Source organism: Bactrocera dorsalis, chromosome 1 (genome assembly GCF_023373825.1).
Source record: "Bactrocera dorsalis isolate Fly_Bdor chromosome 1, ASM2337382v1, whole genome shotgun sequence".
In the NCBI taxonomy this organism is placed as follows: Eukaryota; Metazoa; Arthropoda; class Insecta; order Diptera; family Tephritidae; genus Bactrocera; species Bactrocera dorsalis.
Window position 1 is genome coordinate 113,508,147 of NC_064303.1, and position 12,573 is coordinate 113,520,719.

At 38.2% G+C, this 12,573-nt stretch overlaps 2 protein-coding genes across 10 annotated transcripts in view; one reads left to right on the top strand and one right to left on the bottom strand.

Moving 5' to 3' along the window:
* LOC105229367 (dual specificity calcium/calmodulin-dependent 3',5'-cyclic nucleotide phosphodiesterase 1) overlaps positions 1-12,573 on the bottom strand; it is a 173,939-nt gene that overhangs the window by 54,126 nt on the left and 107,240 nt on the right. The gene's annotated exons all lie outside the window — the stretch shown is intronic.
* LOC105229200 (maltase 2) lies at positions 3,444-9,650 on the top strand. 5 transcript variants are annotated; one of them, XM_049461127.1, is made up of 11 exons: positions 3,444-3,599; positions 3,970-4,330; positions 4,393-4,572; positions 4,641-4,798; positions 4,867-5,154; positions 5,219-5,605; positions 5,676-5,826; positions 5,892-6,084; positions 6,175-6,321; positions 9,019-9,123; positions 9,208-9,650. In XM_049461127.1, the coding sequence occupies exons 2-11, from the start codon at positions 4,018-4,020 to the stop codon at positions 9,359-9,361; spliced, it is 2,076 nt and encodes a 691-aa protein (XP_049317084.1). In that variant the 5' UTR covers positions 3,444-3,599; positions 3,970-4,017; the 3' UTR covers positions 9,362-9,650. The 5 variants fall into 5 exon arrangements, with proteins under 5 accessions (XP_049317084.1, XP_029407475.2, XP_011207619.2 ...); XM_049461128.1 differs by having other exon boundaries at positions 3,570-3,587; XM_029551615.2 differs by lacking the exons at positions 9,019-9,123; positions 9,208-9,650 and adding an exon at positions 6,391-6,604 and having other exon boundaries at positions 3,445-3,599.

The following is a 12,573-nucleotide window of genomic DNA, read 5'->3' on the forward strand; positions in this document are numbered from 1 at the left end:
ATAACTCAAGGCAAGTGAAAATAATAAAAGCGAATGAAAGGAGAAAACTAACGAAAAATCGGGATACAAAAGCGTTGTGTACTATATTCACACATAAAAAGCACGTTCACCGATGCGAATGCGTGCTGCAAGTACTAGTTTGGCAGGTTAATACCCTGTAGGAAATATTTGAACTAAGTGCAGATTTTTTTAAACTAAACTGTCCTTAATTGTGCATTGCGATTTTTACGATGGATAAAAGTATCGAACAAAGAATTTGCCTAAAATTTTGTATTTCTTACCAAAATTCCTGTGCGGGATCTTTGTGAATGTTGGAAAAGGTCTTTGGTGATTTTGTTTTATCAAAAACACACGAGTGATACAAAACCTTCACACACGGTCGACAGATCGTTGAAGACTTATCTGGACGCCCTTCGACCTATTCAACTGATGAAAATAATAAAAAAGTGAAGGATATGGTGCTTGAAAATCATCAGGCAAGTGTTAGAGAGTTGGCAAGAGAGCTCGACATCTCTCGAGAGTCCGTTCGAATGATTGTGAGGGATATTTTTGGTATGAAACGCGTTCTTTATCGACTCGTCTCGATAAAGCTGAGTTTTTTTTTCGAAAAGAGTGCAATTGTGACCAAATTTAGAGACCAAAACGCAATGCATACCATAGATCAACCGCCGTATTCAGCAGATTTGGCTCGGGGATTTTTTCTTGTTCCCCAAACTGACGGAGCGGCAACGTCGAAACCATTTTCAGTCGTTCAAAGAGATAAAAAAAAATTCGCTGAAGTAGCTGAAGTCAATCCCAAAAAGTGCTCATGAGGACTGGAAAAACCGTTGGCATACGTGAAATACATCTGCTGGGGATTATTTTGAAGTCGACACAACAGGTGTTCAAGGAACTGTCGCAAATTTTTGGTAAAGTGATAACACGATATTTTCGCACAGTGCTTACGCTATACTCTAGACCTCGCATTCATTCTTCCATATATCTTACTTAATCTATGTACACTTGTATGTCATAGCATATAAAGTTTATCTGTAAACACATTGACGCACACATACACATATACATATGTGGCACATATGAAACTTCTCCCTTCTTGTGCGCTTATCTTTAAAAGAAAATATCGGAATCTTAAACGAAATGCTGCTACCAGTAAACGAAATAAAATTGCGCGTCACAAAATGATTGTATCAAAACTTAAACACACAAACATGTGCTCTCTGAAATGTGTTCTCGAAGGATAAATTTGGTGTCTTTCTTTGTTGCAAAAGGGCCAAAACATGTGTTGCTTGCGATAAGCGCAATATTTGTGAAATACACGCTCAGACAATGTAAGCGCTGGATAAGTGCATCTACGTTGTTGTAGTTTGCTATTTCATTTTGCATTTGTACAATGTGATTTTCCTACAAAGAAGACTTCGAGGATTTCGATGTGTGGTTGTGCAATAAATTTGGCTTATTTCGTGAACAGGCTGTTCCACGAGAAAGTCTTGCAAATAAGAGCCACTTAGAAAGCCTTTGGAACTTCCTGGTGAACATTTTTTGTAATATAAATGCAGAAAGATGCAAAGTTCAGATTTTCGCACTCGTCTTAGCACTCTTTTATCTATACAAAAAATAACAAATTTCTTATGAAATATATATAAATGTATATTTGATGATCTAACAGTGAAAATACTTATATAGAAACATTAGCGTAGAAAATATGACGCAGCTTTCAGAACTATAGAGCTCGCTTGTGCTTGAAAACCTTCACTAGGTACACACGTCAAGTAAATATATAAGGTTTGCTTAAGCCAGGCTAAGAAATGTGTAAAATTGCATTGAAACGTCTATCTGCAGTGCAGAGGTAAAAAACAAACCCATCCAAAGAAGTGCCTACCAACACTATAACCAATAAAAACTACTTGGTCTAAGGTCTATAGCTCGTCTTAGCGGCAGCCAAGCTGCTCATAATTACTTTCATGATTGCTGCTTTATCATCATCAGTCATCATTATCATTTTTATGGCTACTACAAGCTCATTAAAAGCCCCCTTCAACACTATCACCTTGTGCGTTCGCTGAAGCATTCGCCGAACGCATAATAGAGTTGTTGATATGCCAGTTATGGGGTCGCACTTACACATACAGCCGCACATCTACGCCAGCCAACATTAGCAGATTGCTAAAGTCACCAACTTAACGGTGTTTGGTGTTGGTGAAGCGCACGGGGAAAGCAGCATCTTCAAGTGCGTCAACTACGTTTTCCTTTCTTCACGCCTGCCACCGCAGTTAATGTACTCACTTTCGCTGCCGTTGGCAATTCTCACATTAACCTCGTTTTTAAAGGTTCGACGACATCGCCACCACTACTTGACTATTCTAAGCTATCCAGCCTACTTAAAATGCAGCCACCTCATTTGGGGTATGACGCAGCTTCTTCCGACGCTTTCTTGCTCCTCACTCACTTTTTGTTCTTCGGGCAGGCAGCGAGGAGGAAAGTTCGCTTGTATCCTTTTCCGCAGCTCACGTCCTGCGCTGCTCCACTAATTTGCGAATGCGTTGGAAATCTTGGATTGGTGCGCATTGGTGGATGTGGCAGTGCAGTTGAAGTGGAAAACTGAAAGCGTTGCTTAGCGTTGGAGGCGCAGTTTTATTACAAAATTATGAGCTGTGAGAAAATTCTCATTTTAATTACACAAAGCACACTTGGTGGGCTATAAGCCGCTACACTTTCTGCAGAGAAAATGTATGTAGATGTGTGTATGTGTGCTTTGTTTATGTCTGCCAGGGTGTTCATGTGTAAAAGCCCCTTAGAAACTATAAGAAAATTCAGGATTTGAGGGCGATGAACATACTTGGCATAACTTTGACGGCTTTTGTTGCAGCTGTTGGCCTTCTTGCAACAAATGTGGCTGAGATATGGCCGGGTGTGTATGGTACATATTGTTTTGTCAGGAAGTATGCAGAATTTTTAGAAAATATCACTAATATTCGCCTCAAACTGGTTAGTGAAGACAAATAGTTGAGTTTAGTGGCATAAAAAATACGAAAAGACTTTTTCGACTACCCAATATTATATTTTTATCCAATAATATTAAAGATCGCAAAGAGAGAAGGATTATATAAATATTTTTGTATTATTTTTATATTCAAAAATAATAGAGAGTAATAGCTTTTAGAATCATAAAAAGAAATATACTTCCCCTTCAATTAATAATCTCGATCATATCATATTTGATAGCCAGAAAATTTTTTAAATGAATCACTGGACAACTTTTCGTCATTTGCCATAAATATACAAATCAATTGTTTAACTGTAAAAGTCAATGTGATAATTCAAAATACATAACGTAAGCAACAACTACAAAGAGCAAAACAACTACACTTTCTCAACTGAGCATACTCGCAAAGCGAATATTATCCCATAAATGACAGCAGTCTGCATGGAGAGCCGCGTAAAAAACCCACTATTATTTAAGCAACAACAAAGAAAGCAGAGCTGAATTTATTAAATACAGCGGCATAGCGCTGAATCAACAGTTTTATTTCTGCCATCGGCGGAGAGAGTCACTTGGGTGAATGCGGTGCTGCTGAACACGATCAACGGTAATTTTTTCTGTAAGTATTTGGATGCAGTTATGCAGTTGTAGGGGGACAAAAATGCACTTGGGCAACAGCTGAATAGCAACAGCATCGTCGCTGCAGCCGGCACTATTAAAGGTGTGGACTGAGCTGATTGCCTAACTGTCTGTAGATGGCACTGGCCTAGAGTGCTGTGTGTTTAGAGATAGGGATCGATGTTGCGTTTTGCACATTGCTAAAGTAATTTGTATTTCCGAGCGCAAAGGCACACAAAAAACCAAACCGAAATAATTCTATAACAAGGACAAACCAAAAGCTGTGATAAAAATTTGTGTTCTTTGCTACGAAATCGAATTTAAGTGTATTTGTGTTCGTTACAATGTTTTCTAATTGTTTGGGGCTTAAGGCCCTATTGCTGTTTTTCACTTTTTGCTTGCTTCTGCACCGTGCGCAAATGTCGGCAGATGCGGCAATAACGGCGAATCCCATGCCCAACACCGAAAGTGCCAATGAGCAACTGAAAACACCCATGCAAGCAAACGAAATGAAGATGACGGCGACTGCCAAGGAAACCACCGCGGGAATGTCGGAGATGTTGAACGATGAGTCTATGCCAACGGAGAGCGAAACCAAGACCGGTACGGCGACCACAGCGAGCGATAAAACGGCTAGCGATGAGAAGGACTGGTGGAAGCACATGACACTCTATCAAATCTATCCGCGGTCGTTTATGGACAGCAATGGCGATGGTGTGGGAGATTTGCAAGGTGAGTAAAATATCACATTAGTTGAAATGGAGCTAACAGCTACTTAATTCTCTTCTTTGCAGGTATTATGATGAAACTGCCTTATCTCGCCGAAACTGGTATTCAGGCCATTTGGCTGAGTCCTATTTTCAAGTCGCCCATGGTCGATTTCGGCTATGACATATCTGATTTCAAAGACATCCATTCGGAATACGGTACAATGAAAGATATGGAAATGCTGATAACGGAATCGAAACGTTTAGGTAACTGTTAAATGTGGTACCGTTAGTGGTATAACAGTTCTGGATGTTTATTTGCCATATGCTTTCAGGCATTAAAATTATCATGGACTTTGTGCCGAATCACACTTCCAATCAAAGTGTGTGGTTTGAGAAGTCTGTCAACAAGGAAGACGGGTTTGAAGATTTCTACATTTGGGCTGATGCTAAAATGGACAAGAAAGGCAATAAAATGCCACCAAATAATTGGGTAAGTGGGCAGTCTCAGCATTCAGCCTTGAGCGGCTTTATTAATGGTAAAATTGTGTTATTCGACAGCAATCTGTGTTTTATGGCCCTGCATGGACATACAATGAGAAGCGCAACCAATACTATCTGCACCAATTTACGTCAGCTCAACCCGATCTGAACTTCCGCAACCCCAAGGTGGTGGAGGCTATGGACGATGTCTTACGTTTCTGGTTGGATAAAGGTATTAACGGTTTCCGCGTCGATGCTGTCAACCATCTCTTCAAAGACGTAAAGCTACGTGATGAGCCACTATCCGGCAAAACCGACGATATGAATTCCTACGAATACACCAAGCACATTTATACCAAAGATATGGTACGTACACCTATATTTGATGCAATTGTTAAGTCTTCATACTATTAAATACCTTTACTTACAGCCGGAAGTACTGGATATGTTGCAGCATTGGCGTAAACTAATGGACGATTACACCGCCAAAAACGGTGGTCCTGCACGCATACTCATGACCGAGGCATACGCCGATCTGAAAACTCTCATGGACTACTATGAAACGAAAGACGGCAAACGAGGTGCAAATTTCCCATTCAACTTCAATTTCATTACCGATTTGGATGAGCATTCCGATGCGCGCGACTATGTCTTCAACATTCAGAAGTGGCTGACATATATGCCACGTGGCCACACAGCCAACTGGGTCATGGGCAATCACGATAACATGCGCATGGCCACCCGTTTCGGTCCGAAGCGCGTCGATGCGATGCATATGCTGATGATGACGCTGCCTGGTGTAGCGGTCACTTACAATGTAAGCGCGGGCGTGTAGTGTTTGGCGAGCACAGTTAAAATAATTTCGTCGCTTCTTGTTTTTTTTTTAGGGCGAGGAAATTGGTATGCAAGATTATCGTGATATCAGTTGGGATGACACCGTGGATCCACCTGCGCGCAATGTTGGGCGTGAGAAGTACAAACAAGTGTCTCGTGACCCGGAACGCACACCCTACCAATGGAATACACAAAAGAATGCCGGTAAGAATAAACGTGGAGTGAGCAAATGAATCGGCTGTTACAAAAAATTTTTTTCATGTTACCAGGTTTCTCTACTGCCGAAAAGACATGGCTACCCGTTCACCCTAACTACAAAAATCTAAATCTCAAACAACAGAAGTCTGAGAAGAGCCACTACTCGGTGTATAAGTCTTTAGTCGAACTGCGTAAGATGCCGGCACTTTGCAAAGGACGCTTCCACGCAGAGGTGCTGAACCGCGATGTCTTTGCTTTTGAAAGGTAATTGCACACAAATTTCTAAGCTTACCAAGGCGAAAAGCGCTTAATTACAAAATAATTTTGACAACAAACCAATATGCATCTTTTCAGGGAAATTAAGAATGATAACTCTATCATAACTGTCATCAATATTGGTCCACGTGCACGCGCTGTCAATTTGACCGAAGTCTTCGACCTCAAATACCAACAGAAGCTGACTGTAATGGTGGCTGGCTCCAAGTCTACACATGAAACTGGGTGAGTTGCGTCATTTCCTTTTCCTTTCGCTCTTACTAACCAAACCCCTTCTCCTTTGTGCAATTACAGTAAAGCGCTCGCCGCCGAAGCTGTACCCTTGGCGCCCTATGAAGGCCTCGTTTGCATGCTAGAGTGAACCAAACAGCTGATTGATTCTTTGTTAATGTTTTCTGTTTTAATCGAAACATTTGCCATCATAAGTTTGTTTATGTATGGGTTTTTATTAATTTAACAAGCTTTATGTCGCATTTTGTGAATAAAAGATCCCCGCTAAACTAAAAAAGTGCGTTTTAATTGTCTAACATTATGTTTGCTGGTAATTACAGAACAATTAGGAAACTTATAAAATTTAACAAATTGCTTGTGATTTCGTATTTTAATACTCGTGCACCTGTCGCACGAGCAGCCCATCGAAATGCGGCTTGTGGCAAGCAAATCATAAAATATTTAAGTGTCTTAATGTGTCTGCTTTTAGTTGAATGCTTTTAGGAGGCTGCGAAATTGCACATTTTCGTAGTTGGCAAAGCCTACAGCGCCAATGCTTAAACTTAATTAATTGTTGCGAGTAAAACGGAACGCAAATTGGCGTTGCAACGGAGTGAGGGCTGTACGACTTTTCTGTTTGCTATCTGGTTTTGATGACGTAACACATATAGTACACGCATGCAGTGGGGCCGGGCCGAAAGGCTTGGCAGTCAACCAAATGCTGCAGGCATTACAAATGACCGAATGTGTCAAAAATTCATGCTCGCAACAAATGTGCACCGAATGCCACAATAAGAGAGTGAGGCGCGGCAGTGCGCTTTGCCTGCGTCTCCGTGTTGTCTACGGAGATGATTTGCAAATTGCTTTTATTTCAACTGGCTGGATTTCAGATTTCTTTGCGCCGAAAAGTGGCACTCTAATTGATTGCTGCGCTAGAGTCTGTGCAGCTCCTGCTTCAGCTGCACCGTGACCGCGTTTCCATTTGATGTTGTGTTAAGTACTTGTTTCGTCATAGATTAGTTACTTCAACAGTGAATGCATTGACGCCTTCAGTTAGAGTTTTTGGTTTTTACTTTGACAATGATTGCCTTTTGAAAAGTGACATCGATCAGGCAGTGTTAGTCTATCATCATATTCTTTGTTCCACGATTAGAAGAGATTTGAAAGAAACAATGTTGCGCAAGAGATTAATGATGTTTTAGGAAGTGCTTTTAATTAACTGGGCTTGCAAGACTTTAGAATTATTGTCATACTTTTTAGGCCCCGCTATGCAACCTCCGCAAGGTTTTTACAAAGGTTTAAGATTTCAAGCAGGTTCCAATTAGTCTCTAATATTGGGTAGATGGCACAATATAATTGTTAGTACTGGAGATATACGACTGCAAGGTGGCTATTGAAAATACTTTTCGACTACCAATATATAACTTTTTTATTTGACCATTCAAACATCATGTTTACATTTGGTTTAAAAATATATCATTTTTTTTTTTTTCTAAAAAGCCAATAACAAATCATTATACTTAATTTTAATTTTGTTTACTTTTTTTGTAGTCAACGCTACTGAATGACCTCATGATTTTATTAAGAATCGCTGCAATAAATTATTGCTTATATATTTATTTTTAACTCTAATGTTCATAAATCCATCAAATATTTTTTAAGATATAACATAGAAGTAAAAAAATATATTCTCAATCCGAAAAATTACACTTCAATTAATTAGTTATGTTTTATAATGCAAACAGGTAGTACTGTGAGTCGTGCTTAAAAAAAATGAATAATTTATTGCTATATTGAAAACAACAAAAAAACGTTAACTTTGTTAGCATCGAAGCCACAAGACCCTACATAAATACAAAAGACTCCTTACAAGAGCTTGATTTTGTTTGATCACCTTGTATGGCAGCTATACGCTATAGTCACTCGATCAGAATTTTTTCGAAGATACCGCCATTGCTTTAGATGATAACTCAAGCCAAATTTCGAGAAGATATCTAGGCAAATGAAAAAGTTTTCCATACAAGCACTTGATTCCCATTACTAAGTTTGTATGACAGCTATATGCTATAGTGGTTCAATTTGAAAAATTTCTCTAGAGATTACACCATTGCCTTAGGCAATAATTCTTGCGAAATTTAGTGAAAATTGCTCGCCATAAAAAAGGGCTTTCCATGCAAGCAATTGAATCCGATCATTCAGTTTGTATGGTAACTATATGCTATTGTGGTGCGATGTCGGTGATTCCGACAAATGAGCGGCTTCTTAGAGAGAAAAAAATGTGTGCAAAAGTTCAGATCGATTTATCAAGAATTAAGGGACTATTTTATGTATATAAAGATATACTGATATGGCAAAATCGACTCAGCGTGTCATGCTGAGCATTTTTATATCGTATGGACTCTTCGGATTTTCATACTTTTATATCGCGATTAGAAAGTTTTTGTAAGTTTTAAACAATAATTAAAAGCACTGACGCTTATCTTAAATTTTTTTTAATATTTTATAACCTTAAAAAGAACTTCCTGCCGGCTTTTACACACATACACCACATATACGGTATACATAAGCCCGCCAAAGCCCTCAATAAACGCTTTCGCACCCGCCTGGGCGGCAGACGATAAACGCAATTAACTGAAAGACCGCACACGAAATACTTCAATTAAATATTTTAAGTTAAAAACAATTTCTTCTGCTCTTAATCATCTCGCGCAGCATTCAGCTGAGTCACAACGCCACATTCCACTTGAATCCCTATGAAGGCATTGTTTTCGACATCAACACACCTGCGGCGAAGGAACGCAACAGCATCGACATAGCGTGAGTGGAGCGTAAATTTTTTATTTGTTTAACTAAAGTTTTTAATAAGATTTAATTCTGCTTTAATCCACCATCTTTTAACAGTTACAGACGCACCGTTGTCAGATTGTTAATTAAATCGGTGAGTATAATTTTGGTGGGACTGCTCGTACGGCGTGCGTCGTCGAAGAAATGGACGCAGCTGCGTTGCTGGAATCGAAGTGACAGGCGAAATAATGAGGGCAGATTTCGTGGGTAGAGCGTGTTCTTTTCATTTATTTTATTTTTTGGGTTTTTTTTGCCTGTTGGCGTTGATGAACTTAATTTTACGGAGTTTTGATTTTATCATTAGCTAACGCGACTGCATGAATGTCGGAAAAACGTTGACAAATAAGGGAATTAATATCGTTTTTTGATACACAAGCTTATCCGGAGGTCTTGATTTCATTATTTGTCAAAATTCAATTAAGGGTGCCAAATACACACTTAGTCTAAGAGAAAAAAAATATGTATGTATGAAATAAATAAGCAAACAAAATTTTCTCTTATTTGAGTGATGATTTATATGGATACGATGGTACTTTAAGAATTTTATCTTTAAAAAAGCATTTTCCGCTAGTGAAATGTCTACATTGCAATTAAGTTTGATAAAGTTGTAAATTTGGTTCATTGCATTCACAAGTGATTGTACAAATTCACTGGCAACTGTGCAGAAAATAAGAAATTTATCTTAATTCTCAGAACTTCAATGAAATTGCACAAAGTGGCAATCATCCAGAAATAATAATTGGTTTAAATTTGCCTCGTTTATGTTATTATTATTCTTGATTCTCAGAAAACAGCTTTTGTGAAAAAAATTACCTTTGGTTATATTTAATCATCGTTAAAGCATAATATCGTATATCCTTACCTGTAATGAGACATAAAATTAATTTCAATTAGTGAGGAGCAATTAAATATTTTATGTAAAACAGTAAGGAAGGGATAAGTTCGGGTGTCACCGAACATTTTATACTCTCGCATGATAAAGTGATAATTGAGATTTCATTATCCGTCATTTACATATTTTTTTATTTTTCTTTTGTTTAATTAGATTAGTAGTTCCTGAGATATGGTTTTTGTGGTCCATAAGTGGGTGACGCCACGCCCATTTTCAATTTTTAAAAAAAGCCTGGGTACAGCTTCCTTCTGCCATTTCTTCCGTACAATTTAGTGTTTCTAACGTTTTTTGTTAGTCGGTTAACGCACTTTTAGTGATTTTCAACATAACTTTTGTATGGGAGGTGGGCGTGGTTATTATCCGATTTCTTCCATTTTTGAACTGTACATATATGGAAATGCCTGAAAGAAACGACTATATAGAGTTTGGTTGACACAGCTATAGTAGTTTCCGAGATATGTACAAAAAACTTAGTAGGGGGCGGGGCCACGCCCACTTTTCCAAAAATAGTTTTCGGTTTTCGCCGATTTTGCCCATCTTCGAACTTAACCTTCATATGGAGTCAAAAAATAAGTGTACCAAGTTTCATCGTGATATCTCAATTTTTACTCAAGTTACAGCTTGCACGGGCGGACGGACAGACAGACATCCGGATTTCAACTCTACTCGTCTCCCTGATCACTTTGGTATATATAACCCTATATCTGACTCTTTAATTTTAGGACTTAGAAACAACCGTTATGTGAACAAATCTATAATACTCTCCTTAGCAACTTTGTTGCGAGAGTATGAAAATATAATATAAAAAATTAGTTATTTGAAGATATCTTATTTGTACAGTTTTCTTATAAAAATAACATTGGTCTAAAGTGGTTTGGTTGCCCTAGCTATAATATCGATTTTGGATATATTTGTGCACACGGTTTATGAAACTATCATTGGTTTTGTAAGATTGGCCCTCGTTTATTTTCGAAACTTTATGTTAATTTATTTTACAAGAATCAGAAAACATTTTGGGTACTCACAACCTCTCATAAAGCATCGAAAGTCATAAAACTATAAAGTTTTACACTTGTTTAAAAAAATTGGAGTTTAGGAAATTAGGAGTTTCAATGCCAGTTTTGATTTGAAAAATAAGGTTGCATCAAAGTAAACAGAGATACAAATGTGAAAGCATATGCTAAATCGTAATTAAACACTTTTTATGAGCTTTGCTTTTATAATTTTTCTAAACGAAAATTTTTTTCTAAGAACTACCAATATGACGTAGTGACGATCCTATCAACATTGATACCATCTTCTGCCAATTTTAGATTTAAGTTGAACCGCTAGTTCTGTTCCTCGCTATAAATTACAAAATTATTTCAAAATTTTTCCAGATTTTTACGGAGAGAGTCTTACATGATACTCAAATGCGTTTCCAGAGTCTGACACTTTGTCAACATACGCAGTAAGAAAGTGTTTATTTATGAACATCTATTTGGTCGCCTTCAAAGTAATCTTCTTCTTCTTTACTGACGCGTTTTCTCTCGAAAACTAGTTACGTCGACTCATCAGATGTTGTCAACGTCCATGCTTCTACATTGTATAGATGAACGGTGATGATGAGGGACTTGCACGGTTTGGTCTTTGATCGCTGTGAGAGGACTTTACGTTGTAATTGCCAACTCAGTCTAAAGTAGCCTCTGTTGGTAAGAGTGATTTTCTATTGATATTGTTGTTGGTGTTGATGAGGGTCCAAAATAGACGAAATTATCTACGACTTATAAGGTATGATTGTCAACAGTGACGTTTGAGCCAAGCCGCGAAAGCGATGACTGTTTGTTTGATGACTTGTTCACAACCAGACTCAGACGCTTCGTTTCATTATTCAGTCTGCAGAAGGCAGAACGGCGCGGATGTTAAGGCCAATGATATCAATATCATAGGCCTATGCCAGCAGCTGCACACTCTTATAAAAGATTTTACCTTCTCCAATCAGATCTACAGCTCGAATTATTTTCTCCGGGAATAGATTGAAGTAGTCATACGATATGGAGTCACGTTGTCTGAAACCTCGCTTGGTATCGAACGGGTCTTAGAGGTCCTTCCCGATCCTGGTGGAGCTTTTGGTGTTTCTCAACATCAGCTTACACAGCAAAGATAATTGAAATTACCTTTATAACAAATACTTTATTAAAAATATAAAAACACAAAGCTGGCATTACTTTGCAATTATAAGACTAAAAAGAAGAAATTTCAACAATAACATTTATTATACTGAGACACTTTTGTTGTTAGTCATAATCAACATTAATTGCACGCAGAGTGTCTGCCACTTCTTCTTACATAAATTGCAAGACGCTTCGATATTTGAAAATTCCATTAAAAACGCTAATGTTGTTACTGTAAAAATAACAGCTCAAACAAGCGCCGTACATCAGAAGCATTTTATTGAAATTTACGCAGACTCAGACACAGAAGCGTTTGGGTTAACGAAATTGACAGTGGGTGGCTGCGCGATTGGGCGGCGAGGCGCTCAATGGTAACAT